The 25,777-nt window shown below is 45.4% G+C and overlaps 2 protein-coding genes across 2 annotated transcripts in view; both read left to right on the plus strand.

Annotated features, from left to right (window-relative positions):
• NUP133 (nucleoporin 133) overlaps nt 1-7,690 on the plus strand; it is a 30,522-nt gene extending 22,832 nt beyond the window's left edge. The window contains exons 22-26 of the mRNA XM_042887957.1: nt 324-442; nt 1,918-1,998; nt 4,303-4,367; nt 6,323-6,411; nt 7,456-7,690. Coding sequence (XP_042743891.1) covers nt 324-442; nt 1,918-1,998; nt 4,303-4,367; nt 6,323-6,411; nt 7,456-7,595 — 494 coding nt within the window. The 3' untranslated portion in view covers nt 7,596-7,690. The remainder of the gene's footprint in view (nt 1-323; nt 443-1,917; nt 1,999-4,302; nt 4,368-6,322; nt 6,412-7,455) is intronic.
• A 6,472-nt stretch (nt 7,691-14,162) lies between these two features.
• Nucleotides 14,163-16,531, plus strand: ACTA1 (actin alpha 1, skeletal muscle). The gene is made up of 7 exons (XM_042888323.1): nt 14,163-14,269; nt 14,383-14,523; nt 14,639-14,963; nt 15,099-15,260; nt 15,485-15,676; nt 15,784-15,965; nt 16,114-16,531. The coding sequence occupies exons 2-7, from the start codon at nt 14,395-14,397 to the stop codon at nt 16,255-16,257; spliced, it is 1,134 nt and encodes a 377-aa protein (XP_042744257.1). The 5' UTR covers nt 14,163-14,269; nt 14,383-14,394; the 3' UTR covers nt 16,258-16,531.
• Nucleotides 16,532-25,777: the final 9,246 nt, after the last annotated feature.

Below are 25,777 nucleotides of genomic sequence, written 5' to 3' on the forward strand. Positions count from 1 at the left end.
GTAGGTTCATGGCACAGGTGGCTCCAAGAAATGATAGCTAACTTGCTTTCCTACCCAGTGCCATAGCATCTCTCCATTCCTATTGATTAGTTCTGTTGGTTTTAGGAAAAAAGTAAGGTATTGGTCTGCTTTACACTGGGAACATGAGGGGAAAGTAACAGCTAGCTAGCTTGCCAGGGCAGTGCTACTGCAATAGAAGTATTTCTGTGCTTAAAGAACTCAGATTAGCATCCATATAAAATATTTCATAATAGACGTGCCGTGCCATAAGATGTATTGCATTTTAATAATATGAAGCATTTGTTTCCTTCAATGACTGCTAGAAATATCAGAACAGGAACGCTTTCTTCTACATCAGGAGACACTTCCTGAGCAGTTACTGGTAGACAAACAACTGAACCTCAATGATATGCCAGTGCTGTCTGCAACTCAGCTCATTGATGTAAGTATTTCATGTTTTTCTCATTTTACCGTTAAAAGTTCCAGTGTATATTCTACTTCTGGTGTTATAAAATAAATGAGATCACAGATGTTTTTATCTCTTTTATGACTTACTAACCACCTAAAGATCTGGCATAAATTTATCTGAATTTGCTTCCACCACCAACAAATACAAAAATACTTTATTTTTTTAGTATGGGATTTCTTTGTTGGATATGTGCTTGTGGGTGCTACAAGAAGCAGCAGCAAAATAAAAACAGTGTCAGAAGCTGTTGTCTCATTTTCAAGTGCCGGTACAATTTTTACCTTCTGTCACATCCTTGGTAGGCAGAGCTTGGAAAACAGAAGGAACAAAGAATTCCAATTTCGTGAAGAAAGATGCTACAATCTAGAAAAAGAAAGGGCAGGAAGGGCCTTTTGGTCACTTGTTGCAAAGAGCAGTTTCTGTCTTTCTATCTTTAAAATCAAACAACACCAATAAAAAAATGTTCATTCTAGTTCTGGGATCACTACAGCTGATTGCTCTTCCAACTCATTTCTGGTGGTAGCCTGGAACCAATAACCTTGCTGTTTCTGCCCCATTGGCAACGTATTTTTATCATCCAGTGATGCACACAAAACATATGTGATTAAGTAGCAACAACGTGTTGATAAAACAAAATATGCCTTGTCTGGGTTTCAGTTTAGCAGCTCATTACTCTTCTGTAATCCTGTGGAAAATCAGAAACTAGTAGCACAGCTGTTGAACTTCTCCCATTTGGTGTGTGTGTGTTTGTTTCAGAACAGTGCTAGTTGCCTGTGGATTCTGGAGTCGTTACCTCTGTCTTTAATTGAGACTTTCTGTGGGACTGGGGAAGAATGGGAAGTGTCACAGTTGACAAGAGCTGGCGTCATGCCGGTTTTCCTTCTGAATTCTCTGTTGTCTAACCACGGTTCTTTCATTCTCACTTTGCAAGTAACAAGAAACTTGGAAAATGTAAACAAAAGGTGCATTAATGTTAGTTTTGCTTTCAAGTACTTGTTTAGATCTTTGCTTATAAGGGAAAAAATGAAATGTGAATGGCAAAATTACCCGTTTTTAAAAGGTGGAAGGGCTGTACATGTGCTTATGTACTGCTTTACGCTTTAATTGTTAAAGTAATCCTTTGAGTTCACTTTATTTGTGGAGCTGAGCTCTAGCTGCAGTAGTCCAGGAATGTTACTGCCTTAAATGGCATTTAAATTTGAAACCTAGCAGCTTTCTATCCAGTGTCATTTGTCCACAGACCATTGTCATGTAGGTGGAATGCCACCCTAAAACCTTAAGTATATTCCTTACTATAAAAATACTTGCAATTGAATCGAGGCATGTTTTCATGAGAAGGTCATGTAAGTGGAAAATACATGGTGGTCTTCCCACAATGAGTTGTTTGTACTATCAGTTACATTAGTTCGCAGGCTAAAAATAATTCTGTGCATTCATCTTTCACATCATAGATGTACATTAGTGATGAGAACAGAAGGGCCAATGAGTATGACTTCAAGAAAGCACTTGATCTACTGGAATATATTGATGAGGTAGGAAAAGTTTTTGAAGAATTTCTAATCCAGAAATGTGTTTTGACCATTTAAGCTAGGCTGTTGCATCTGTAGTTAGTTAAGAGCATACTGGCTTAGCATATAGTAGTTAAAAATAGTCCCTAATGTGTTTTTTGTTTTGCTTTTTAAGTCGCTGAAGATTTAATGCCAAATGTGGTTTAGATCATTGAAGAAAAATGACACTCCTCTCATCTTCAGTTCCCATTTATAGTCTACTTTCTTTTTTAGAGCCTTGCTTCCCCACAGGCTTTCTGCAAACAGGACCAAGATTTGTTTTCAGTTGTTCTGTTCTTGCCTCTCCACTATTGGCAGTTTCCTCTGATTAGCATGAGATAATGTGGGATGAAGAGTTGCCAACTTTCTTGCACAGCCATAGCATTAAACTACTGATTTACTTTTTTAAGCTTGGAGTGCTCACTGCAACTCACTGTATGATCCAATAAATTGTCAGGAGTAACTTTAAAGTAAGCATGGGTAAATCAACATCTGAGAAACATCAAACCTGAATTAAAAGCTGCCTTCACTAAAAACTGAAAGCTGTATTATTTCAGTGAATTATTCCAGAGTTCTCCAATAGATGGCTTGGGAGGTATTTCTTGGTAACTGAAAATGAGAGCTTTTCTCAGGTTATTTCAATTCTTGCATAATTTTCCGTTTCTACATAAAAGAAATCCAAATTAAAATCTTCAGTAGTGCTTTATAAAACCATTGTGATGTGTTTTGTTCAGTAAACTTGATTTGATTATGTGGAGCAAGAGTGATAATCCCTTCTACTAGGATAAGAGCATACTTATCACAGAATGGCCAGGGTTGGAAGAGACCTCAAGGATCATGAATCTCCAACCCACCCTGCCACATGCAGGGCTACCAACCTCCCCATTTAATACCAGACCAGGCTGCTCAGAGCCCCATCCAATCTGGCCTCGAACACCTCCAGGGCCGGGGCATCCACAACCTCTCTGGGCAGCCTGTTCCAGCACCTCACCACTCTCTCTGTAAAGAACTTTCCCCTAACATCCAACCTAAATTTTCCCTCCCTCAGCTTAAAACCATTTCTCCTTGTCCTGCTGCTGTCTACCCTTTTAAAGAGCTGAATCCTCTCCTGTTTGTAGGCTCCCTTTAGGTACTGAAAGGCTGCAATGAAGTCACCCCGCAGCCTTCTTTTCTCCAGGCTGAACAAGCCCAGCTCCCTCAGCCTGTCTTCCTAGGGAGGTGCTCCACTCTCCTGATAATCTCTGTGGCTCTCCTCTGGACCCTCTCCAACAGCTCCCTGTCTTTCTTGTACTGGGGGCTCCAGACCTGAACGCAGTACTGCAGATGGGGCCTCACAGAGCAGAGTAGAGAGGGACAATCAGCTGCCTGTCCCTGCTGGCCACCCCTCTTCTGATGGAGCCCATTTGCCTTCTGAGCTGCAGGGGCATACTGCTGGCTCATGTTAAGTTTTTCATCTTTCAGGACCACCAGGTCCTTCTCTGCAGAGCTGCTCTCAAGGACTGCTCCCTACAGTCTGTATGAATGCCTGGGATTCCTCCAACCCAAGAGCAAAACCTTGCACTTCGCTGTGTTGAACCTCACTACGTTCACTCAGGCCCACCTTTCAAGCCTGTTGAGGTCCCTCTGAATGGCATCTCTTCCTTCCACCATCATCAGCAAACTTGCTGAGGGTGCACTTGATTCCGTCATTGATAAAGATGTTAAAGAGCACGATAAAAAGTGAATAAATTATCTTGAATACCTTATAAAAGTATTTAAGATTTAGTTTAGGAAGCAATATAGAAGGTAGCTCATCTTTTCTGAAGACTGGTGATGTCTCAAGAAATGCACAACCTCTGAATAGAGAGATTGCTCCCCAGCTGCTAATCCTTAAATCTCTGCTGGATCACTATATCAGGAATTCATAACACTGTTCTAACATAAATGCTGCTATGTGTCAGCTTGCTCAGTCTTGAGTTCAGTCACCTTTTAGCATGTTAAAGTTGCCTGGAATATGGTGTTCTACAAATTTGCAGATGTTTATGTGCTTTAAATTATACTCTTTTTCAAACTGAGACAGTCGGTCTTTTGGGGATGTAGAAAGTCTGAATTGTATCTTCAAATGGAAATGAAGTCTTCAGTGGTTCAACAGTACCGTTGGCTCGTTTGTTTAATAAGGATATTGTTTTTAACTCTGTTCAGATCTTGAAGACTACTTAATCGATGTAACCTGTGTCACAATAGTGATTTTTATTTTTTAAATAACAAATTTTAAAAATTACCTGTCTTTTCTCCTTGTGTGATGTGTAGGAAGAGGAGGTGGATGTAAATGATCTTAAACTTAAAATTCTCTGCATGGCTCTCCGAAGAGATGGGTAAGTGCAGCAGGAATAAAAATCAGCAACGGTACCTGTGGTGGAGCTATCCCAGAATTAAACAATAGGGCACTGTTATTCTTCAGCTCATCAAAACGATTGAATTTCATAGCATGAGGTTTGTAAAGTATGAATGATGTGTGTGAAACTCCCATAAAAGAATAATCTCTAATGCCTCATTATCTTTGCTCACTGGCAACCTGCTATTCATTTTCAACACCAGAGGAAGAGCAGTGTAGCCATGCAGCTTATATTCTTAAACACTTTGCTAAGGTAAAAACAGTAATCAGTGCTGAAACTTTTTTCCATTTGAAGCACCTCAAGATGAAGCTTTTTAAGAGCAATAAGTGCACTGATTGTTTCTATAAACTTCTCTTTCATTTGTTTTTGACCGTAGAACCACTTCAACATGTTAATGGCTTTTTTTATATTAAGCTGAACTCTTGACTGTAAGAGATCAAAACCCTGGATACTGCTTAGAAGAGCCACTATTATGCGTCTTTAATGCTGAATACAGGCTGAATCCAATTGGTCAGAAGAGTCTTTTCATCAAGCAGTGCTACTGTTGAGTAACTGAGATGACATTGTTTCCTTTCTTTCTAATCTCCAGAAGTTACCCAGCTTTACCAACTCGTGCCCATGTTCTAAAAAGACCTTAGAGAGGAAGGAGACAGTGTACATTCTAAATGCACCGTGCCATTTGTGATGAAAAAGTTTTGGATTCACGTTTGTGCACAGGGTAGATTCCAAAGGGCAGTGATCTGCAGAAAATAAATTCCTAGCTGCATGACTTACTGGCACATATGACACAAATATATGCAGAAAAAGCTTCACGCTATTGTAATTGTTTTCTTCCTTTTCTATTAATTGAAAGATGGAAGAATCTAGAACTCCAAAATGGCACCAGTCTAGAAATAGATTTGCATCCTGCCTACCCTGGGCCAAAAGCAGTTTTGTACACAATATTTGGACCATTCAAATTATGTGCAGCGTTGACAAGATTTTGCCCCGTTCACTAGCAAACCATGTATAATTAGAAAACACTTTGTCCTTAATTGTGTTTTGAAAACTTGATCTCCCAGCTGATTTTCCAGTCCAGCAAGGCTCACAAAGGCTTACAAAGAGGTCAGTTGTGAGAGAGGTAGTGTTAGTTTTCTTCAGTGCGTGGAATAAAATATTTGACATATTACAGTTACCTACCTGTTTTCTACTGCCACAACCACAAATGGTGGTTAGTTTCTTGGATAGAATAGAGAGCCTTGCTGAACATGCTCCTGACATTCTGGTAGGGCTTTCATTGTCCCTCCTTTGTACAGAGGAGAGGAAAACCATCACCAAGCCTTTCATGTTCCCTCCTTCCTTTCCTTAGTCTCTTCCCAGTGGAGTTAACCATGAAGGTCCCCAAGTTTTGGAGTTAAACTGATATTCAGGATAAAACCATGACTTCATTGAGGATGTGACAGTAGGAGCTTTTTCGAGCCAGGTTCAGATCTGAAAGTATCTAAAAATAACATTTCTCTTAGAAAAAGCAGGTTTTTTTAATCACAGATGAGTCGTGCATTCATAAGTCTTTCACATTTAATAACTAGAGAAACTCAGCTTGTATTTTTGTGCATGATGTTAGAAGCCTGCAGTTTGTACTGTACAGTTTTTCCTCCCTTTTTTCTAATTAAAAAATTGCCAAATTGTTGCTCTTGCTGTATCTTACCAAAAGATAAATCCCTGTTTTGATCTCAACTGTTAGTTATTGAGTGGGTAATTCTTATCTTGATGCACACTCTTGGAATAATGTAATAACGGTTAAGGAAGCCTCTTGCTCTGAGCTGTAACAGTGCTTGTGTGTGAACATGTATTGTCACCTTTGATCATTTATCAGATTTCCTGTGCATTTTTCTTGTTCTCATGTAATTTGCATTGCTGCAATTCTCTTTGCAAATTGTTCTTTGACTTTGCAGCTGGTCCAGTTCAGAAGGTAAAGATGATCCTATAGAAGCATCTAAAGATAGTATATTTGTGAAAATACTGCAAAAGCTATTGAAAGAAGGTAAGTTGAATGTAAACGTGAACTTGAAGTGCAGTTCATTCTAAAAACTGCTTAAAGCTAGTATGTAGTAGCTAATACATACTTAGAGTAGCTAGTGTGCATTTAGAATAATAAAAACCTCCATATGCATTCTACTAGATAATTACAATTGTATGGGAATTAATTCTTTCTATGAATATCAAGAAGATGAAAGAGATGAGCTGATTTCTTAGTTACAATCTCAGCACCTTCAAATTATTGGCTCAGTTGGGCGCCTGTCGGATTTTAATGCTTTCTTGCCGCACAGCAAAGCATGTCTGCTGCAAATAAATGCATCTCTTCTGTAAGAAGAAGGATTGTCAGTATTTAATCATCTGTCACCCTGAAGAGCGCAAACTAAAACTCAAATGTTTTACGTTTTGTTTTCCCCCCAACATGCAAAATCAGAGTGGACACCACCACCACTCTCTCAAAGCTAAAACTGACTGTGGGAAGCTGTGGTCATTGAAGTTACAGTTTTTAATAGATTATGCCTCGGGAGGACAGGGAATAAGGAGCTTAAAGTGTAAAATAAAATAAAACAAAAATTATTACTGCTACATATGAACACTTTCCAGAGTTAAAACGGCACTACATGAGAAATATGAAAAATGAATTCTTCAGGACAGGTCTGGCTTTGTGTGCTCAGCCTGTCGCTTTCTTTCCTTTTTGTAAGATTTTCACAGTGCAGACTGAAGCATTGCAACTGATAATACCAGTATTGGTTATGTTACTGATATCTCCTTTGTAAAGTGCAGTATTAATACTTAGGTTTCATATGAAATGTTTTAGGTTTAATAATAAATTCAGCGGGGAAGTCATCGGGAAGCTCTCTTCAGACAGGAAGTATATTAGACTTAGTTTTATAGGATGCTTATGTTTTATTGCATTTTTTAATATACATAATAGAGTTATAATTAGATTGTCTAAATTGCAAGAAAATGCAGAAATGAGTGCTTGCTTAAAATGCTAATGCTAATGCAAAGTACTATTATCAGTTCTGTAATGAAAGGTTTTGTATTGTAGGAGTTCAGTTAAGTGAATATTTACCGGATGTGAAGGACTTTCTGCAAGCAAACGAACTCGGCTCCTTGAGATATAACGCTTACTTTGAATTTGTGTTAAAAGCAAACTATGAACTCTATGTTCATGGACAAACAGAATGATTGTCATTTTTTAAAAATACTTTTTTTCTAAAGTACTGTTGAATTCATGTATACTTTTTTTTTTTTTTACAGTCTGTTTGGTTTTTATTTTTGTTTTTTTGCTAAAACTTTGTAATAAAGTCTATAAAGAGTAATATACTTGGTCACTGTCTTAGTTTCAGCTGGGTGGAATTGTTTTTTTCATAGTGTCTGGTTTGCTCGTGTACCCAAGAGTTAATGCCATTGCAGAACATCACAATGATCAGCAGGTGGAACGGGCTGCTAGGACTGAAGTGACTCAAGTAGATTTGGCTTGGCAAAATGAGGGTGAATTATTTCTAGCTCAGTGGGCCCGTGATACCTCAGGCCATCAAGGAAGAGATGCAACTTATAGATTGAGGGGCGAGCTTGAATATGGGCACTATTGCATGGTTATCTGTGAGTGTGCAACACACACTGCAATTAAGCGGTGGATAAAACCTTTCTGGTATGGAGAATAACAGCTGAAATATAATTACTTGCCAGAGCATCCCATATTTATATTGTATTCCCACAAACTCACCTGGGCAAGCACCATGTACTTACAAGAGTGGAAGCTGGATGGCTGGAAACAGATTGTGTGCTCCATGCTACTGTTCAAAATTTGGTCCTTGGTTTTAAAAATCAAGTCTTGTAGTGACGTGGCACCCTAAAAAGACTTGAGTTAGATAATGGGACTAATTTCTGAATCTATCTCATAACCATCAAGGCCAAAGAGCATGACAGTGAGTGAGCGTGTCATATCCCCTACCATACACCAGTCTCTGGAAAAACTGAATGATACAATGGACTGTTAAACACTGCATTGGGAATAATAGGTTCTGGGGCATTCAAACATTGGGACACATTTGCCAAAAGCCATGTGATTAGTCAGCACTCCAAGATCTGCCAGTCAAGCTGGTCCTGCCCAATGAAACCTTGTATGCACTGTAAAAGGGGATAAAGTGCTGGTAGTGTATATAAAAAACATGCTGGGTAAGACAGTCTGTTATTCCAGCCTTGGGCAAAGGCAAGCCTGTTTGTGGGATTGCTTCTGCTCAAGGACCTGGGTGCACGTGGTGGGTAATGTGGAAGGATGGGGATGTCTGTGATTTGATGCTGGGTGAGAACAGCTGGTAGTTTAAATTGTGTGATGTTAAATTACTACATAACACTGTATGTCGTCATCATGATTATGGTCGTTACATCTTTTGTTAAAACTATTACAGTAAGAGCTGCTCAGGTTAAAGAAGAACGAACTCCAGTGGAACCAGAACTAGCTTCTGCATGCAGTAACTCAACACTGTGAATCATCCCTTCTGCACTGAAGAACTGTACTGGCAGATGCAGCCCAAAGTTGTGAACTAAATGAATTCCATGAACAATTTACATGAATGGCCAGTAGGTCATGGGAATACTGTATGTGTAGATATATCAGAAAGCAAGATAGGTGATGGTAGTTAATTAGGATGTGTAGAAATTATGGGACCTGAACATGATGTAAATGATAGAGAATAAGGGGTGTCTTAGTTTCAGTTGGGATGGAATTGTTTTCTTTATAGTGTCTGGTATGATGCTATGTTTTGGTTCTAGGGGAAAGACAATGTTGATAACACATCAATGTTTATAATTGCTGCTTAGCAGTGTTGTAGAGTCAAGCCCATTCTCAGCAAAGGGCCCGAGGAGCTGGGAGGGAAGAGAATTAGAACAGCTGACTCAAACTGGCCAAAGGGATGTTCCATGCTATACGACATCAAGCAGAATGAGTTTTGAAGGGGGTGAGAGTTCATCTCTCGCTCTTTCACTGCTCAGGGCCTAGCTGGGCATCAGTTTGGGGATGGTGAGCAATTGCTTATTCATCACTTGTTATATACATTATATACATATATATACACCCAGTCATAACTATTATTTTCCTTTTTTCTGTCCTAGAACATAGTTTTATTTCAATCCTTGAGTGTTTGGGATTTTTTTATATTTTTTATTTTATTTTTTTTTTAATTCTCTCCCCCATCCCACTGGGAAGAGGGGGAATGAGTGAACAACTGTGTGGTGCTCAGTCACCTGCCAGGTTAAACCACAGCAGTCTTATATTTATAAACATTGACACCTCAGTCAGGGGTGTCAGGAGTGTTTTCTCAGGTAAAAGAAAAAATAAGGTTTTAATTTTCCATGCAATAAGGTTTTCATTTTCCACGCATTTTGTAAACCCGCTGTTTTGTTGTATATTTTCTTTACTATGAGACCTGCCTGATAGTCAGGAAGTTGCAAAGACACACAGGGTGAAATGTGGGACCCACTGAAGAAAGTAGAAACCCTTGCTCTTGCTCCATGGGGTCTGTGATTTCAGTTCAGATAACACTGAACAGCATTAATGCTTGATGACTATATTTTGCTTAAGAAACACATAGTTCTTCTGTAGAATAACTTTACTACCAACAGTTCTCTTGTAGTCTGCATTGTGTACAGTCTGCTGCAGAAACTAATTTCAGTTTTGCAGTAACGATTGCTGTAAGGATAGCTGGCTTGTCACTAGTTGTTCAACTTGTCACCAAACACTATTGTCATTCAGATTCCTCTGACCCAGAAATACACCATTCTTTCAGTTCGTCCTGATTTTATATTTTACAAGACCAGGGTTACTTTTTCAAAATGCTCTTAACTGACATTTTATCCGTCTAATGTTCATAAAAATTACTTCTAGATTTCTAGAACGCATCTTAAAAATGAGATTTAGGAGCTCACCATGCAGGCATTCACAGTAACTGCTTGAATCGAGGCTGACCAGAAACCTCGAGAGCAGTTCATGAAAGTGGGTGTCCATCGTGATCTTCCTTACTTGACGACTTGCTCTTTAATAGTTGATGTTGCGGTTAATTTTTAACCCTTCTGTCTCAGTTATCTCTAACATAGGAATAAAAAATTCATTTAATTTTTTATTAATTATCTTGATTGGTAGCAGATTTTGAACTTTAAGTTAAATGTTGCTTTAGTCTGATAGGTTTGCACCTTACTTTTGCAAGTAGCTCAACAGCCAGAGAATGAATGCAGAGCGAGTTGCATGCCCTTATGTTTTACTTGTCTGGCGAGTTGCCTGCTGCAACAACTTGATCCAACAGCTGAGAAGGTCAGAAGTTAAATTGGTTGAAGAGAATCCAGTTTCTAGTTTTAAAAGCACAGCTCCCCTTCCGCTGCTTCCCCTCCTCCCTGTAGTAATACAGTAAGCTGGGCTGAAAGTCTGAACATGTTTGGAAGAATAGCTTTATCTAGAGAGGTTCTAACTAATATGGAAAAGAAATGCATTAACAACTCATCTTCTCAGATTGTTCTAGGAAGCAGACTTTGCTCTCCTGCAGTCCTTTGTGGCTGATAACAAAGTGTGGGTATAAATCTGAGCTGTGGTTGCAAAGCAGTCAGTCATTTAAAACATTAGAAGAATTGCACCTGCTTGTTTAAATATTGCTTTAAGGGTGGTTTCATGTAATTGATGTCACATTTTAAGAGAAATGGCATAATCTAGCAGATGACTGTCACTCTGCGCTGAAATGTGTTCTACACAAACTTTTACTGGGCAAGTTTTGCAAGAAAAGGAATCTCTGTAATTGACCATCCACAGCGAAATACTTCAGAGATACCTTTCTTAGAATGTCAGTAGTCTGTTAGGACTGACAGGATAAGCCAAGAAAGCTTTTTCTAGCTGTACACACTTCTGCTCATCCATTGCTGTCTGCTCCAATGCGCCTGGCGTCTTTGCTGAGATGTGTTTATTCCAGTTGGTGTAAAGGCATTCCCCAGGTTCTCAGGAAACGATCAGCCGTGGAGTCTTTACAATTAATGTTTTATTCTGCTGCTGGGCTAGGAGGTATTTGGCATTTGTACAATGCCTTTCATCTGACTATTGCCAAAACAGAAGGCTACAGGCAATGAGTTTACTTAAATATAACCTCATTAAAATAACTTCCATGCCTAAACTGAAGTTAAGTGTTCTCCTACAAGGAATGTTAAGTTGGTTCACTATTGCATTAGGAAGCTTGAAAAGCTGGGGATTTGGGGCTATCCCTCCAGACTCCGTTTCGTTATGTAATAAGCTGTTCTTTTACAGCACTCTTGTCTCGGGTTACTGTACAGCAGGATGCCTTCGTTTATCACTGCCCATCAAAGGTCATGCAAGAGCTCCAAATTACTTCCAAGTGCAACAGAACCAGAAATAAAGTTGGGCCTCAAAACATTCAGGTTTTGATAAAAACAGCTCAGGGTGTATGGGCAGCTCCTGTACAGAACTGCATTTCATATTGTTTCTTAAAGTGTTGCTTTTTCATTAATGGAAAATACGTGCAGCACAAAATGTCCACACTTCTGTCCTCTGCTGTTATAGGAGCAGCAGTTTATCAGTTGTCATTTGTGGTAAATTTCTAAAGTCACTTATTGTAGATAGTGGTTTTCTCTGTGTTCTCTTTTGGAAACTAAATTCAAATGTTTCCTGACTTACAGCCCAAATCAAATAGAGTTAAATATCTGACCTACCTGTGGAGAGCTATGCAGAACTAGAAGAATTTCACACCAAGCACTTTGCTGTAAACTTTATTTGGGCTGCCAGAAAATCAAAAGAAATTAGGGGAAGAGTGGGTTTAGGCTTGCGTCGTGTTTCATTGAAGGACCATTAAAAATGTTTACATCTCAGAAGTGTTAATGTTTTAGGCAGGATTTCTGTTATAAACATAATTTGATTTCAGATCCAAAGCCCGCTCAATGCAAGTGGCCATATTTTGGAACCCGTGTTACAGTTCTGTAAGTAGATTCAATGGCCGCAGTTCTCTTAAAGTGCTTTTCTGGCTTCCAAATTTTCAAGTCCCAGTTATAGATGACAGAACTGAAGAATAGCACAAGAAGTTGAAAAATAGTGTGAGAGAAAAGCATCTGTTATCCCCATGTACTTCAGTACAATAAAGTGACAAGAAACGAAAACATACAGCTGAAAGAAATAGGGAGCAGCCAGAGGTGAAGAGGAATGCTGTCAAGACAGAGGATGCAAAAGCTGAAAAAAAAAAGTTTGCTTCTCTTGACACTTCTTGTTCTGGATGGCAGTGGAGGAAATGCCTTTACTTTGAGGAGTAAGTAACTTCCTCACAGCATGAATGCTTCTGGCTTAACTCTTCTTTTTACCTCTTCTTCCTCTTCCTCTCTTGACTCCATGTTAAAGTTTATAAGTATTTCCCTTGACTAGCTGTATCATTAGAGAATGTCTTGAAGGCTGATTTACATGGACTCATGTGCAAGGCTGCAAACTTGCTTGTTACCTCCTCAATTCTTCTGATGTGATCAGAATTTCTGTATAAAGTCTTCCACATCTGCCACACAGAACCTGTTAAAATACCCGTAGCTGCCGGAGATGGACAGTTCCTTTTCACTTGCACAGTACCTTTGCTTAATCAGAGATGGTTTCTCTGTGAGACTGCCCTCATTTTAAGAGGCTGAGCTGCTGTGCTGGATAGGGCGTGGTGTGCTGTATCCAGCAGAGCTCAGCAGGCCAGAAACAGGGATGTGGTAAGGGCAACAGCATTCATGGCCACGTCAGGCTTCTGGGACCTGAGTCACCTGCATCTGTACCTTCCCTGCTTTGCCTTCAGACATTTCTCTGTGATCATCATATACCTTTATTTTCCATTTTAAAAATAGCACCCAGGAAAAAAATATGTGACAACTCAGAATGCAAAGCTGTGACTGTGGGGCTGTTTAATCTGGGGAAGAGGAGGCTGAGGGGAGACCATATTGCTCTCTTCAAATACCTGAAGGGAGACTGCACTGAGAGCAGGGTTGGTCTCTTCTCACTGGTGACAGGTAACAGGATGAAGGGAAATAGCTTCAAGTTGCACCAGCGGAAGTTTAGGTTGGAAAAAACTTCTCTATAGAATGGAATGGGCTCCCCAGGGAAGTGGTTGAGTCACCATCCTTGGATGTGTTTAAAAACCATTTGGATGCGGTGCTCAGGGACATGATTTAGCAGAGGGTTGTTAGTTAGAATAGTACGGTTAGGTTGTGGTTGGACTTGACGATCTTGAAGATCTTTTCTAGCCTGAACGATTCTATGACGCTGTTATTCTATGATTCTAGGCGGGCTGCCGCCACGTCCCACAGGACGGCACATAGCCACAGCTCAGCCTCTAACATGCTGCCCTTCCAGCTGCCCGTCCCTTGCCTGGCACAGCCCGTACCTGGCCTCACGCTCCCTCACAGGTGAGGCTCGGAGGCTCCGTCCCTGTAAGGAGCCCCGCAGCCGGCCGCCCCGGCCCCCGAGGCCTCCTCCCTCACGCCTCACTGCGCTCCCGGCTCCCGCACGGCCCCGGGAGAGGCCCCCACCGCTTCGTCCTTAACGGGCCCGGCGGTGCCGGGGGATTATTTCGGCCCCGGCCCCGGGGGGGGGGCCCGGCAGACGCTCCTTATACGGCCTGGCCTCGCTCACCTGGGCCGCGGCCAGGAGCGCCTTCTTTGGGCAGCGCCGGGCCGGGGCCGCGCCGGGCCCGACACCCAAATATGGCGACGGCCGGGGCCGCATTCCTGGGGGCCGGGCGCCGCTCCCGCCCGCCTCGATAAAAGGCTCCGGGGCCGGCAGCGGCCCACGAGCTACCCGGAGGAGCGGGAGGCGTCTCTGCCAGCGGCCCGACGCGCAGTCAGCACAGGTAGGTGGGCGCCGTGCCGTGCCGTGCCGCCCGGCGTCCCTTCGCGGGGCCGTCGCGTGGTCCCTCCGTGCGCCCCGCCGTCACCCTGAGCCTGACGGCCCCGTGTCCCGCAGACAGCCAGCAACATGTGTGACGAGGACGAGACCACCGCGCTCGTGTGCGACAACGGCTCCGGCCTGGTGAAGGCTGGCTTCGCCGGGGATGACGCCCCCAGGGCCGTGTTCCCCTCCATCGTGGGCCGGCCCCGCCACCAGGTACGATGTTGGCCCCCTCGGGGCTTCCTGCGGGGTCCCTCGGCCCCCTGTGTGGAGAGGGGATGTGCTGCTGCCCGTGGAGAGGTTGCTGAGCCCCCGTTTTCCTCTCCTGCAGGGTGTCATGGTGGGTATGGGTCAGAAGGACTCCTATGTAGGAGATGAAGCTCAGAGCAAGAGGGGTATCCTCACCCTGAAGTACCCCATTGAACACGGCATCATCACAAACTGGGACGACATGGAGAAGATCTGGCACCACACCTTCTACAATGAGCTGCGTGTGGCCCCTGAGGAGCACCCCACCCTGCTCACTGAGGCCCCCCTTAATCCCAAAGCCAACCGTGAAAAGATGACCCAAATCATGTTTGAGACCTTCAACGTGCCCGCCATGTATGTGGCCATCCAGGCTGTGCTGTCCCTGTACGCCTCTGGCCGTACCACTGGTGAGTGCAGTCATCCCAATGGACCCTCTTCCCCAAGGACACCCAGGACCGGGCCTCTGCAGTCACCAGTTGCTCTGCCCCAGTGCAGATCTGTTTGTGGGCTGCTCCTCAGATGGCTGCTCTTTGTTTTCACAGGTATTGTGCTGGACTCCGGCGATGGTGTGACACACAACGTCCCCATCTATGAAGGGTATGCCCTGCCCCATGCCATCATGCGCTTGGATCTGGCTGGCCGTGACCTCACTGACTACCTGATGAAGATCCTGACTGAGCGTGGCTATTCCTTTGTCACCACGGGTAAGCACTGTTCCCTCCTCCAAAATGTTTCCCCACATTCCCAACTCTCACACATCAAGGAATGCTGAAGCCTCTTGCCGCACTGCAAGCCCTGGGAGCGCTCCCTGTGGGGCATTTGCTTATGGCTTGTGGTCTGGAGACCCAGCAGACCTATGGAGGAGTTGCGAGTGTTTCCTGTTCTTTCCCTTCCTTGCAATCACTGATGCCATTGCTCCCTCTAACAGCTGAACGTGAGATTGTCCGTGACATCAAGGAGAAGCTGTGCTATGTGGCTCTGGACTTTGAGAACGAGATGGCCACCGCTGCCTCCTCCTCCTCCCTGGAGAAGAGCTACGAGCTGCCTGATGGACAGGTCATCACCATTGGCAATGAGCGTTTCCGCTGCCCAGAAACCCTCTTCCAGCCTTCCTTCATTGGTGTGTGCCCCCCTTCCCTCTGTTCTCCCCTGCCAGTTCTCTGCTCTCTTCTGGCACAGAGCTCCTGCTTAGCACTTAGCTCATACCTGCTCTTCTCCTGCCCCCAGGTATGGAGTCTGCAGGGATCCATGAGACAACCTACAACAGCATCATGAAATGCGACATTGACATCAGGAAGGACCTGTATGCCAACAACGTCATGTCTGGGGGTACCACCATGTACCCAGGTATTGCTGACCGCATGCAAAAGGAGATCACAGCCCTGGCCCCCAGCACAATGAAGATCAAGGTAAGGCTTGAGTATCAAGGACCTGCACAGAAGTCTCCAGGAGCAGCCTTTTCTGGTGCTGCTGTGAACAGTGTGTGGGGCAGCATGTACCCCATGACACCTGTGGTGGCTGCAAGTGTGCTGATCTTGTCTCTCTTGGCTTTCCTAGATCATTGCCCCACCTGAGCGCAAATACTCTGTCTGGATCGGTGGCTCTATCTTGGCCTCCCTGTCCACCTTCCAGCAGATGTGGATCACAAAGCAGGAGTACGATGAAGCTGGCCCATCCATTGTCCACCGTAAATGCTTCTAAACATGTTTACATGATCACTTTGCCAACCACACTCAGGATGACAACCTTGTAGGTTCCAAGTTGCTGAGGACCTGCACCAGCCATGCAACTTTCTATTTTGTAACAATTTCTGGTTACTGTTGCTGCAAAGCTCCATGTGACACAGTGTATGTAAAGTGTACATAAATTAATTTATTTTACCTCGTTTTGTTTGTTTTTAAAACCAATGCCCTGTGGAAGGAAACATAAAACTTCAAGAAGCATTAAATCATCAGTCATTCTGTCACACCCCTAATGCAGTTGTTTCTGTCGTTATTTCCCTGGGCTCGTCCATCTCTCGCTGACGTGGGTCTGGGTGCTGGGGTTGGGAGTAGGGGTTGGGGCTGTCCAGGGAGAGATGGCATGGGGAGGGTGATGGGATCCTGCTGGGGGGGCTTAGCCCTGCTGTGGGCTGCAGGAAGCTCACTGGTTCAGAGAGTAGTCTGGGATGCCTACAACACGGGTGCCCACTGCACTGTGTTTCTCCCATGCCCAGTAGGGAAAGGGTTACAAGTGTTGCTCGTTCTCAGCTTGTGGAGGATTTTGTTGGGCTCAGCCTGCCAGAGCAGGAGCCAGGCATGCCTGTGCAGCTCCGAGCTGTGATGGACAGAGGCAAGGCCACAGCTGAGGCCAGGTGGTGGGCACAGGTTAAATTAAGACCTTTCCACTCCACTTATGGAAAGCCCTCCTGCACTCACCCTGTCCCCGGGGCTGGGGGCAGCCAGGGCCACTTCCTCACCCCACCTGACACGCAGAGCTTTGCCTGCACAGCCAAGACCTCCTGTGGCCACAGGTTCATGTGGATTCCCTGTGCCCTGGGAGCCCAGGGGGCTTTCCCTGCCTGCCCTTCTGCCCCCAAGGACACTGTGGGAGCTGCCTTACCTATCTGCCTCATCTTAAATGGCCCTGGCAGGAAGGCTGCATTTGGTTTAGGGCTGCTGTTCCACATTACCACTGCAGTGGGGGCAACACTGCTGGAAGAAAAGATGATTTTCAGCTGAACTTCCAATCCAGGGAGGTTATTGCTCTACTGTGATGATGCTAAGAGTGTGTTCTTTCTCATTGCGATGATTTTGCCCTCGTGTGAATACACTTTCCAATAACAGCCCAGTCTCCAAAGAAAATTTCTGCAGGAAGAGACACTACCTGGTGTGGGAAGCCCCTGTGCAGCACTACATGCTTCAAGCTGAATGGCTGGGACTGGATGGGAGAGCAGGATCATATCCTTTCTTAAAAAGACAAACAGAAGTTGTTGTTCAGTGGTACATACTTCAACAGGGCTATGGAGAGCTGCTTACCCAACCCTTGCTACTGAAGGGTACTGATCTGAGATTTTCCTGTAGCTTAAATGGTGCTAAGTTCTTAAGTGGTCATAGGATCAGTAAGGCTGGAAAAGACCACAGATCATTAAGTCCAACTGGCAGCCCCTCCCCACCATGCCCACTAACCATGTCACTCAATGCCACCTCCACACATCTTTTGAACACCTCCAGGGACGGTGACTCCACCAGTTCACCAATTGTGCTTCAGAGCAGGCAGGATGACACTCTTAGTGTCAATTGCATCCTGCTGAAGAGCTTAACAGTGCAGTTTAACAATGGACTGATTTGTTGGTTTGGTTGCTGAATGAAGATGTTGAGATGCCACTGAACTTTTTGGAGATTAATTTCAGGACTGAACACATTCGTAATCCTGAAACCAGCCTTTTATTTGGACTTGGCATTTGCAGGAAAAAGATTGTTTGGAAACAGATGAAGAGAATTTTCAGCAAAGGGAAAATTAACACATCACTATGAGTCTGGTCTTCACTGACCAATTTCTTAAGAATTTCATCATCCTTCATGCTCTTGGGCCAGTGCTGCTGACAGGAGGGGGAGGATCATCAGAGCCAGCATCCTCAGCATCTAGGAATGTGTGCTATGAGTAATGGTGACACTTTAGAGAACTACTTTGTTTCCCCAGGGCTTTCCCTCTTCTCCATGTAGAGTTCACTTTCATCCCTGAAAGTCCAACTTTCTGGACTTCCAGCACTGTCTGCTCCTGGTGGCCTATCCCATAGTGCCACAGGGACTGTACCAGGCACAACCTTTTCCCAGTCATGTTCTGAAGCCAGCTCTGTTGGCTGGGAAGCAGCTCTGGCCCTGGGGTGCTGCAGTCATCCAGGAAACAAGCCTATGCTATAACCCCACTTCACAGGGCTGCATATATATAGATTCCTGTAAGCAGCTTTCTTCTTTGGCATATCCCTCCAGCCCATTATACCCTCTCAGCCCTACCTGCTCTCTGCTCACCCTCTCTTAGCATCCAGCAGCTTTTCCCTGCTCCAGGGAAAACAAAATTCTAAAGATCAGAGAAAAGTATGATGGCTTTATAGAAGAGCTCTCGTGTGCTCAGAGGTGACCAGATTAAAGCCAGTGGCATCATGTGCCCTTGCAGCTCAGAAAACCAGCTGTATCCTGGGCTGCATCAAAAGAAGCATGGCCAGCAGGATGATGGAAGGGGTCTTGCCCCTCTACTCTGCACTGGTGAGACCTCACCTGGAGTACTGCATCCAGATGTGGAGTCCTCAATACAGGAGAGATGTGGACCTGTTTGAGAGCATCCAGAGGGGGGTTGCAAAAATGATCCAAAGGATGGAACATCTCTCCTATGAAGACAGGCTGAGAGAGCTGGGGCTGTTCAGCCCAAAGAAGAGAAGGCTCCAGGGAGACCTGAGAGTGGCCTTTCAGTATCTAAAAAGTGGCTGCAAGAGAGAAGGGGACAGACTTTTTAGCAGGGTCTGTTGTGATAAGACAAGGGGAAAAGGTTGCAAACTAAAAGAGGGGAGATTTAGATTGGATATAAGGAAGAAGTTTTTTTACAATAAGGGTAATGAAGCACTGCAGGAACAGGTTGCCCAGAGAAGTGGTGGATGCCCTGTACCTGCAGACACTCTGGCTGGACTAGTCTCTGAGCAACCTGATCTAGCTGTAGGTGTCCCTGTTCACTGCAGGGGAGTTGAACTAGATGGGCCCTTCCAAGTCAAATGATTCTACGAGACCTATGATTCTATGACACTATGTTTGTTCCTAGTCCTGCTCATGGAGACATAACCCCATCTGCCTTGATTCAGTGCAGGGTGGCAGATCTCTCTCCTGAGGACTGAGCTGTACTTGCAGATATGGCTGTGCCTGCTTGGCCCTTTGAATGAATCAGCTTTTGGTTATGTTGCCCAAAGCAGAACCCTCTGCATTCTACTCCAGGCGAATGTGTGTTAAGGGATGCACCTCTGGCCTTTCCCAGGGAAAAGAGGTGGCAGGAGCTGGTGACCCTTCATCTGACTCCTCCTGAACCACTTTTCCATTGGGAAAGACAACAGAATTTTGCATCTCATTCAGACGGGATTGGTGCAGTCAGTGCTTTCTCTGAAGGAGTTGGGATTTCCCCTGGACTGCTGCCAGCCCATGAAGTAGGCAGGTGCTGCTGGGCTGCCTGCCCACGGCACTCTTTGGGTAGAGTTTTCCAAGGGTTTGCTGTGCTGTCACGGGGCCTGCGGCAGCCACTGGGTAGAAGAAGGGCTGACGGCCACCAGTGCTGCCCCAGGTGATGCACCATGACAACAGGACAGAAGTGTGTTGGTTTTAACTCCATTTTACCTTTTCCCATCCCAAGCTCATCATGGTTTTTCCCCTGACCATAAACAAGTCAACACTCCCTGCGGTCTGTTTGTTACTAGCGAAATGGCTTTTCTTTTTTCTGACTCAAAGGAAGATAACAAGGAACAGCTAATGTTCATGGAAGATTGTGAGATGTTGTCATGAAGGTGTTTGGAGAACGGGAAATACTTGCCATCCTAAATTTAGCCCTGAAAGTCATACAGTCCAGTTTCCTGGCGCAAATACCAGGGAAAGTCTAGAAATCTGAATGTCTTCCAAGCACGGCCATGACCCAGGGGCTGCCATGGCCACCAGCTGGGTGGGACATTCCCATACTAGCTGTGGGGTCTCCTCCTTTAGAAATCTCCAAAAGCCACCTGGACATGGCTCTGGGCACCCTAATCCAGTGGCCCTGCTTGAGTAGAGGATGGAAAAGATGGACCCAGATGTTCCCTCCAGCCTCAGCCATGCTGTGACCCTGTGATAACTCCTGTAAATCTTGGCCAGGGCCCAGTGACCAGGTGCAGCTTGCCCAGAGTGGTGATGGTTCTTCATAGCCTACGACTCGCCTGGGCAAAAGCTGAAAAAGGGCTATGGGCAGGCCATGGGGTACACCAGCTGGGTGTGCATCACTGTGTAAAACTAAAAGGGGCAGGATGATATGAAGCAGTGAGCAAAGAATAACATAGAAAACACTGCAGGGTCAGCACACGGCATGGACTGGGAGATAGAAGTAATGGGGTCTGGGGCAATCTGCAGCATATTACTGATGTTCTCCCAGTTTCATACCGATAGAGGCTCCCCAGAGGCCCTGTATTGATATTGCACTTAGTATTAATTGTTGCCATTTGTGCAGGTGAGGTTTGGCTGATCACACCTTGTGGCAGTTTCATCCCATTTATGGAGTCTCAGACAGGCAGCACATGAGACAAACCCTGTTTTTATCTCCCTGCAGATGTGCTGAGTCCTGTGAGTGGTCCTCATTGAAGCCACCAGAGGACAACAGATCTGCTTAGTGTCCAAGGGTTTGCACGTTTAGGGCCTGGATTATGAAACGCAGCCACAGAAATAAAAACAATATTAACATCTAAGGAGGAAATGCTTTCTGACATAACCACAGGGGCTGCTGCCTTCTTCAGTGGCAGCGGCTGTGCTGGTGGCATGCGGGCAGGCTGCAGCCTGGGAGCTTTGCCCTCTGTAATCATAGGCTGCGTGCAACCAGCGGGACAGTGAGTGGCCTTCCAACACTTTTGGAGAAATCACCATCGATGTGCTGACCACATATGGGCATGATGTTTTTATATGGTAAGTGTAACCGTGAGCAGGCGTTGGTATTGCTAAATGAATATTTAAAGCAAATGTCTGATAAGTTCCTCACAGGCAGTTTGACTTGTGAGTCACGTTGCAGAGTCCCCAACCTTGCCCCTCTCTATTTATAAGTTCATGCCTTGCTATATCTGACTCGCTAAATAAGCCTTCCAAACTGCAGCAGGGATTCTGGGGGCGTATTATGGGACGTGGGGAGTGATTTAGAAGAGCGAGGGGAGCTGGGGAGGGCACTGCAAATCTCGGTGTGCCCACTGCCTTCTGAAGAGCAGAACTCCCTGCCCTCGGTCTGACCCACACAACTCCAATCTACTGGCACAGGCTGGGGGGAGCTCATGGCTGTGCTTATGACAGGCAAGCAAGAACTGCAGCGAGGTTACTCCAGGGAATACCCATATAATCACCCTCTGGAGGGCAATGTTCTTTCTGGTTTTACATTCTCCCAGTGGGACCTCCAGCATTACAGTGCTGTAAGCATCAGAGTGGCATTTACCCAGAAGGAAGGATGGACCTCAAGGTATTCCTTTATGGGCTTCACCCAAAGGCAGCTCACTCCCAGGTCCTGCCTAGATTTTGGAAATGCTGCACTTCTTAATGTGGCAGACACTTTCTTCCCAATTTCTCTGGATTCTAACTTACACAGCACAGGGAGGGATGGTATTGGCTCTAGAAGGGAAAGTGGGGTGCCAAACAGTGAAGTGGCCACAGCTTTAAAATGTAACCAGTGTAACTGACTTAAAGATACGGAGTTGAAAGGAAAAATAGGACTGAAGGTGAAAAAATGGGGGGAGGGGGGGGATAATTGATTTTCCAGAAAGTTTTTTTTGATTAAAAATCCAAAATAAGTTAAGTACTTGAGATGGCATGTCTATGTCTCAATAGAGATTTATTTATTTTTAGATCAGCTTTCATAGATAAAGATATAAAGGTTTTATGGTTGTCCTCCCACAGCAGATTTCCAGACCATTGCCTGTTGTTTGGCTCTGTCCACAGTGTGTTTATTTAAACAGTATCACACTTTTCTTGGCAGGAACTCCTGATGAGAGTATAGGAGAATATATCTTCTTCAGGAGGGAGAGCTTAGCAGCATGCTGAAGGAATAAAGGGTTGTTCTCTCTGCCACTAGCCAGATGCCTATTGTAGTTTCTCGACCAGAAAGCAAGAACAAATTTCCAACCCACCTGGATGCAGAGGGAGAATCCTGACCTGTCCTGCTTGCCTCCCCTCCCCGGGTAAAGGGCAGATACATTTAAGGAGCTCTTTAAGATTGTTTTGGATGACTGCATGACCACCTTTTCCCCTGTTGGCTACCTCTCAGTGGTGACCTTCTGCTCTGCAGAAGGTCTGGCAAACAAGAGACCTTCAGAGTGTCATCTGGAGCTAAGAGCTTTTTGGTGAACATTCATTGCTGCAGGACTTCACAGGAAGGATTTTACAGCAGAGCAAGGCAAAGTGTAGAGTGTTCATTCAGCTTTGTCCACAGAGCTTTTGGGAGCAGTGGGTCCTGTATACAGAGCACAGTCTGCACAGGGTTTGGTGTGCTGGCAGCCTGGGCTGGATAAAAACCAGCGAGCTCAGGAGGTGAAAGTTAGCCTGAGAACACTCTGTGGAGCCAACAGGTTGCCTGTGCCGAGGAGATAATCCATTATAAACAATAAACAGAGATGTCAGCACTCTCTAAGGAGGCACTTACAAGTGGTGTTCATTTTTTTTCAAGGATGCCCATTTGCCAGATCTATCCTGGAGATGATCTGTGATTCTCCAATGGGTGTTTTCTTAAAACATGGACTTCTTTCATTGGGCACACAATTGTGCTTGGTCCCCTTCCTCTGAAAAACACAATCCTGGCACCAACCCAGGTGACTGCGTGTTTGAAATGTACTTTTTGTAAGGGTGCTGTTGTGTCTGGAGATGCTGTGTGTGAGTGGCTGCCCTTTTTGTGTCCATCCTTGGAAGAAGGCTACTGTGCTGGTGAATTTTAGGATGGAGAGCACTGGGAAGGACCAACAGGTGTGCGGAGAGAAACATTTAAGCTGGAGAGACCTGGGAAACTCTTAGTAACATTTGCTTTTCGGTACTGAAAACAGGCACTTTGGATTGCTGAGCAGCAGCTTCCTCCTACAAAGCCTTTAGGACCCAACTGGAAATCTCCAACCAAACGCTGAGCCCAGAGTTGGCTGCTGGTGGCTTCATCCCATCCCACCCTGCTGGCACAGCTTGGAGCCGGAGAGCTTGGCCACGCTCGGCCAAAGCTGCAAAGCTGGTGTGCGGTTGGCAGTGCTTAGCACGTGTGTGCATTCAGGCTGCTGGCTGAGATTGCTAGGAAGCCAAAGGAAGAGGCAGCCTAAGACTTTAATCCCCCTCCTATCTGGAGGCTAAGTTAACCCCAGCTACACTGACATTTTCCAGCCTGAAGCCAAGTGGCCGATTACATGCCTCTTGCTAGCGGCAGAAACCTGTACAGATGGAACTTACACATCTGCAAGCCCCAGGGGGTTAAAAATAAACCCCACCCCACCGGTGGCTGTTTCATGTCCTTTTAGAGGTGTGCCATACTTTTCATGCATTTCCATTCTAATAATCCTCTGTGAGACCTGAGAAAATGCATTGGTGGCATTTTGACGTTTTGTTCAAGGCACTTTTTTTTTTTAACTCCTGCTATCTGGGCTAGCTCCCCTCCGCAGAATTATTTCACCAGAAGTACATTTGCCATCTATGTGCCTTGTTCTAAACTGGGAGCTACAACATGTTTACCAGCACGTTTATGGCTCTCTCTGCCACTGCTGTGCAGTCAGCAGCAAATGACTGAGTGTTTCTCAGCAAGGCAGAGACTTGCTCTCTGGAATGGGTAAACCATTTTTGCTTCTTTGCCTTTTTTTTTTCTTCTTTTTTTTTCTTTTCATGCTCCAGTGCAGGGAAGCTTTGTTCAGAAGAGCACCATCTGAGCAGACTTATTTGTGTCATCCCTGCCCAGTGGTGTCACTCCTTTTGGTGTGGGTATTCCAGCAGGTCCCTGGCTCGGGCATTACTCTGAGCATCTGGGGTGTCCTCAGGAATGTGTCCTTTGCAGGAGGAGCCATGCATGCACTCTGGAGAGCAGCAGAGCAGAGCAGCTGGGCCCAGACCCACAGCTTCTTGGGCTGTTTGAGATGTGGGTGGGATAAGGGAATGATTGTAACATGTGGACAGCATTTGGGTGAAGGCAGAAAAATGAAAAGACAGGTAAAGCCTTTGTGGGTCCTGCAATGGAGGGGAGAAGCTGTGGTTGCTGAAGGAAGGGGCTGACAAGGTTGCATTGCTCTATGTTCTGGGGGAGGGACAGGTGAGTCACTTGGGTATGGAAAATGAGGAGAGCAGCAAATTCAAAGAGCCCCTTCCCCACCACATGGAAGGGGACAAAGCTCCTTTCTTGAATGCTCACCTTTGGGAGACAAGGGCGAAGGGCTTCTTTTCCTCTGAGTGGAAGGAATGGAGGAAGACAAGAACTGGAACTAGAACAAAGCTGGGAGATATAAAAGAGTGAAGTTTGAGGAAAGCAGCAGTATGAGCAGGTCATGGCTATGCAGCTGGTGCAGCTGTACCGGAGCATGCCTTGCTGCTGCTGCAGCTGGAGCAGGGCAGGGAGCTCAGGACAGGGGCTGGATGTTAGAAAGTAACCCCCAAGAGTAAAGCTGCATGAAGATGGACTCTCTCTGCCAGTGTCCACTGCATCCCAGTCACTGTTGGTTGTACCCAGCCACTGCATGCTGCCTGAAACCCAAGAGAGCCTGGACAGCCTCCAGGAGGCAGGCACAATTCCCATATTGAGCCAGTCTTGCTCTTTCCCTGTTAGCACCCAGCATGGTTTGCCTTCGTGGGGGCTTTTATACAGGGCTGCATTCCTGCAGCAGGAGCCCCCAGCCAGTCAGCGCAGCCGAGGCCATATTAGGGACGCTGCTCACCAAACCATGGCTGCATGCCCTCTGCACCTCCCCAGCAGGGCTCTCTGTGGGGAGGAGGAAGGTGGGCAGGTGGGAAATCTCTCCTGCTTGCCCTGCCTCTCTCCTGGCTGGGTGAACGCCTAGGTTGTGTCAGGCTCAGTGGGCAGACTGCAGGGGTGCTGCTGGGGCTGGCACCCTGGCCATCACCCTGCTTCTGGCTCTAAGGTCTGTTTCTTGCAGGGACTTCCTTGACCTGGCAGCAATGATGTACAGCACTGTAGTGCTTGAGGAGCAGAAAAGTGGGAAAAAATGGCTGATAACAGTAAAAAGGAGAAGATACGGGCAAGTCCACTGATCATCCTCTAGCACCTGCTGCTACAGAGCATGGAGGAAGGCTGGGCTGTGGGGTCTGATGCCAGCTCTGCCATCAGCACGTGGAGCTCCTGACTCACCTGGCCTGCCACCTGCAAGAAGCCAATGATGGGGACTAGAGGCAGAACTAAGGCCCTCCTGGGAAAAGGCCTTTAAAAGTGAAAAGCATGTTTAGAATTCACGTTCATGTTCAAATGATGTCTCCAGATTTTTAATGAAGGAAAACAACAGCAAAATATGTGAGGGAGG

The sequence above is a fragment of the Lagopus leucura genome, unplaced genomic scaffold (genome assembly GCF_019238085.1).
Source record: "Lagopus leucura isolate 7727_CA_CO unplaced genomic scaffold, USGS_WTPT01 Super-Scaffold_73, whole genome shotgun sequence".
NCBI classification, from domain to species: Eukaryota; Metazoa; Chordata; class Aves; order Galliformes; family Phasianidae; genus Lagopus; species Lagopus leucura.

Bases quoted from the DNA above. Each gene is read 5' to 3' on its own strand.
- ACTA1 (XM_042888323.1), top strand. From the start codon at position 14,395: ATGTGTGACGAGGACGAGACCACCGCGCTCGTGTGCGACAACGGCTCC. The intron at 14,524-14,638 runs GTACGATGTTGG...CCTCTCCTGCAG, and splicing joins TGGGCCGGCCCCGCCACCAG to GGTGTCATGGTGGGTATGGG. The intron at 15,677-15,783 runs GTGTGTGCCCCC...TCCTGCCCCCAG, and splicing joins CTTCCAGCCTTCCTTCATTG to GTATGGAGTCTGCAGGGATC.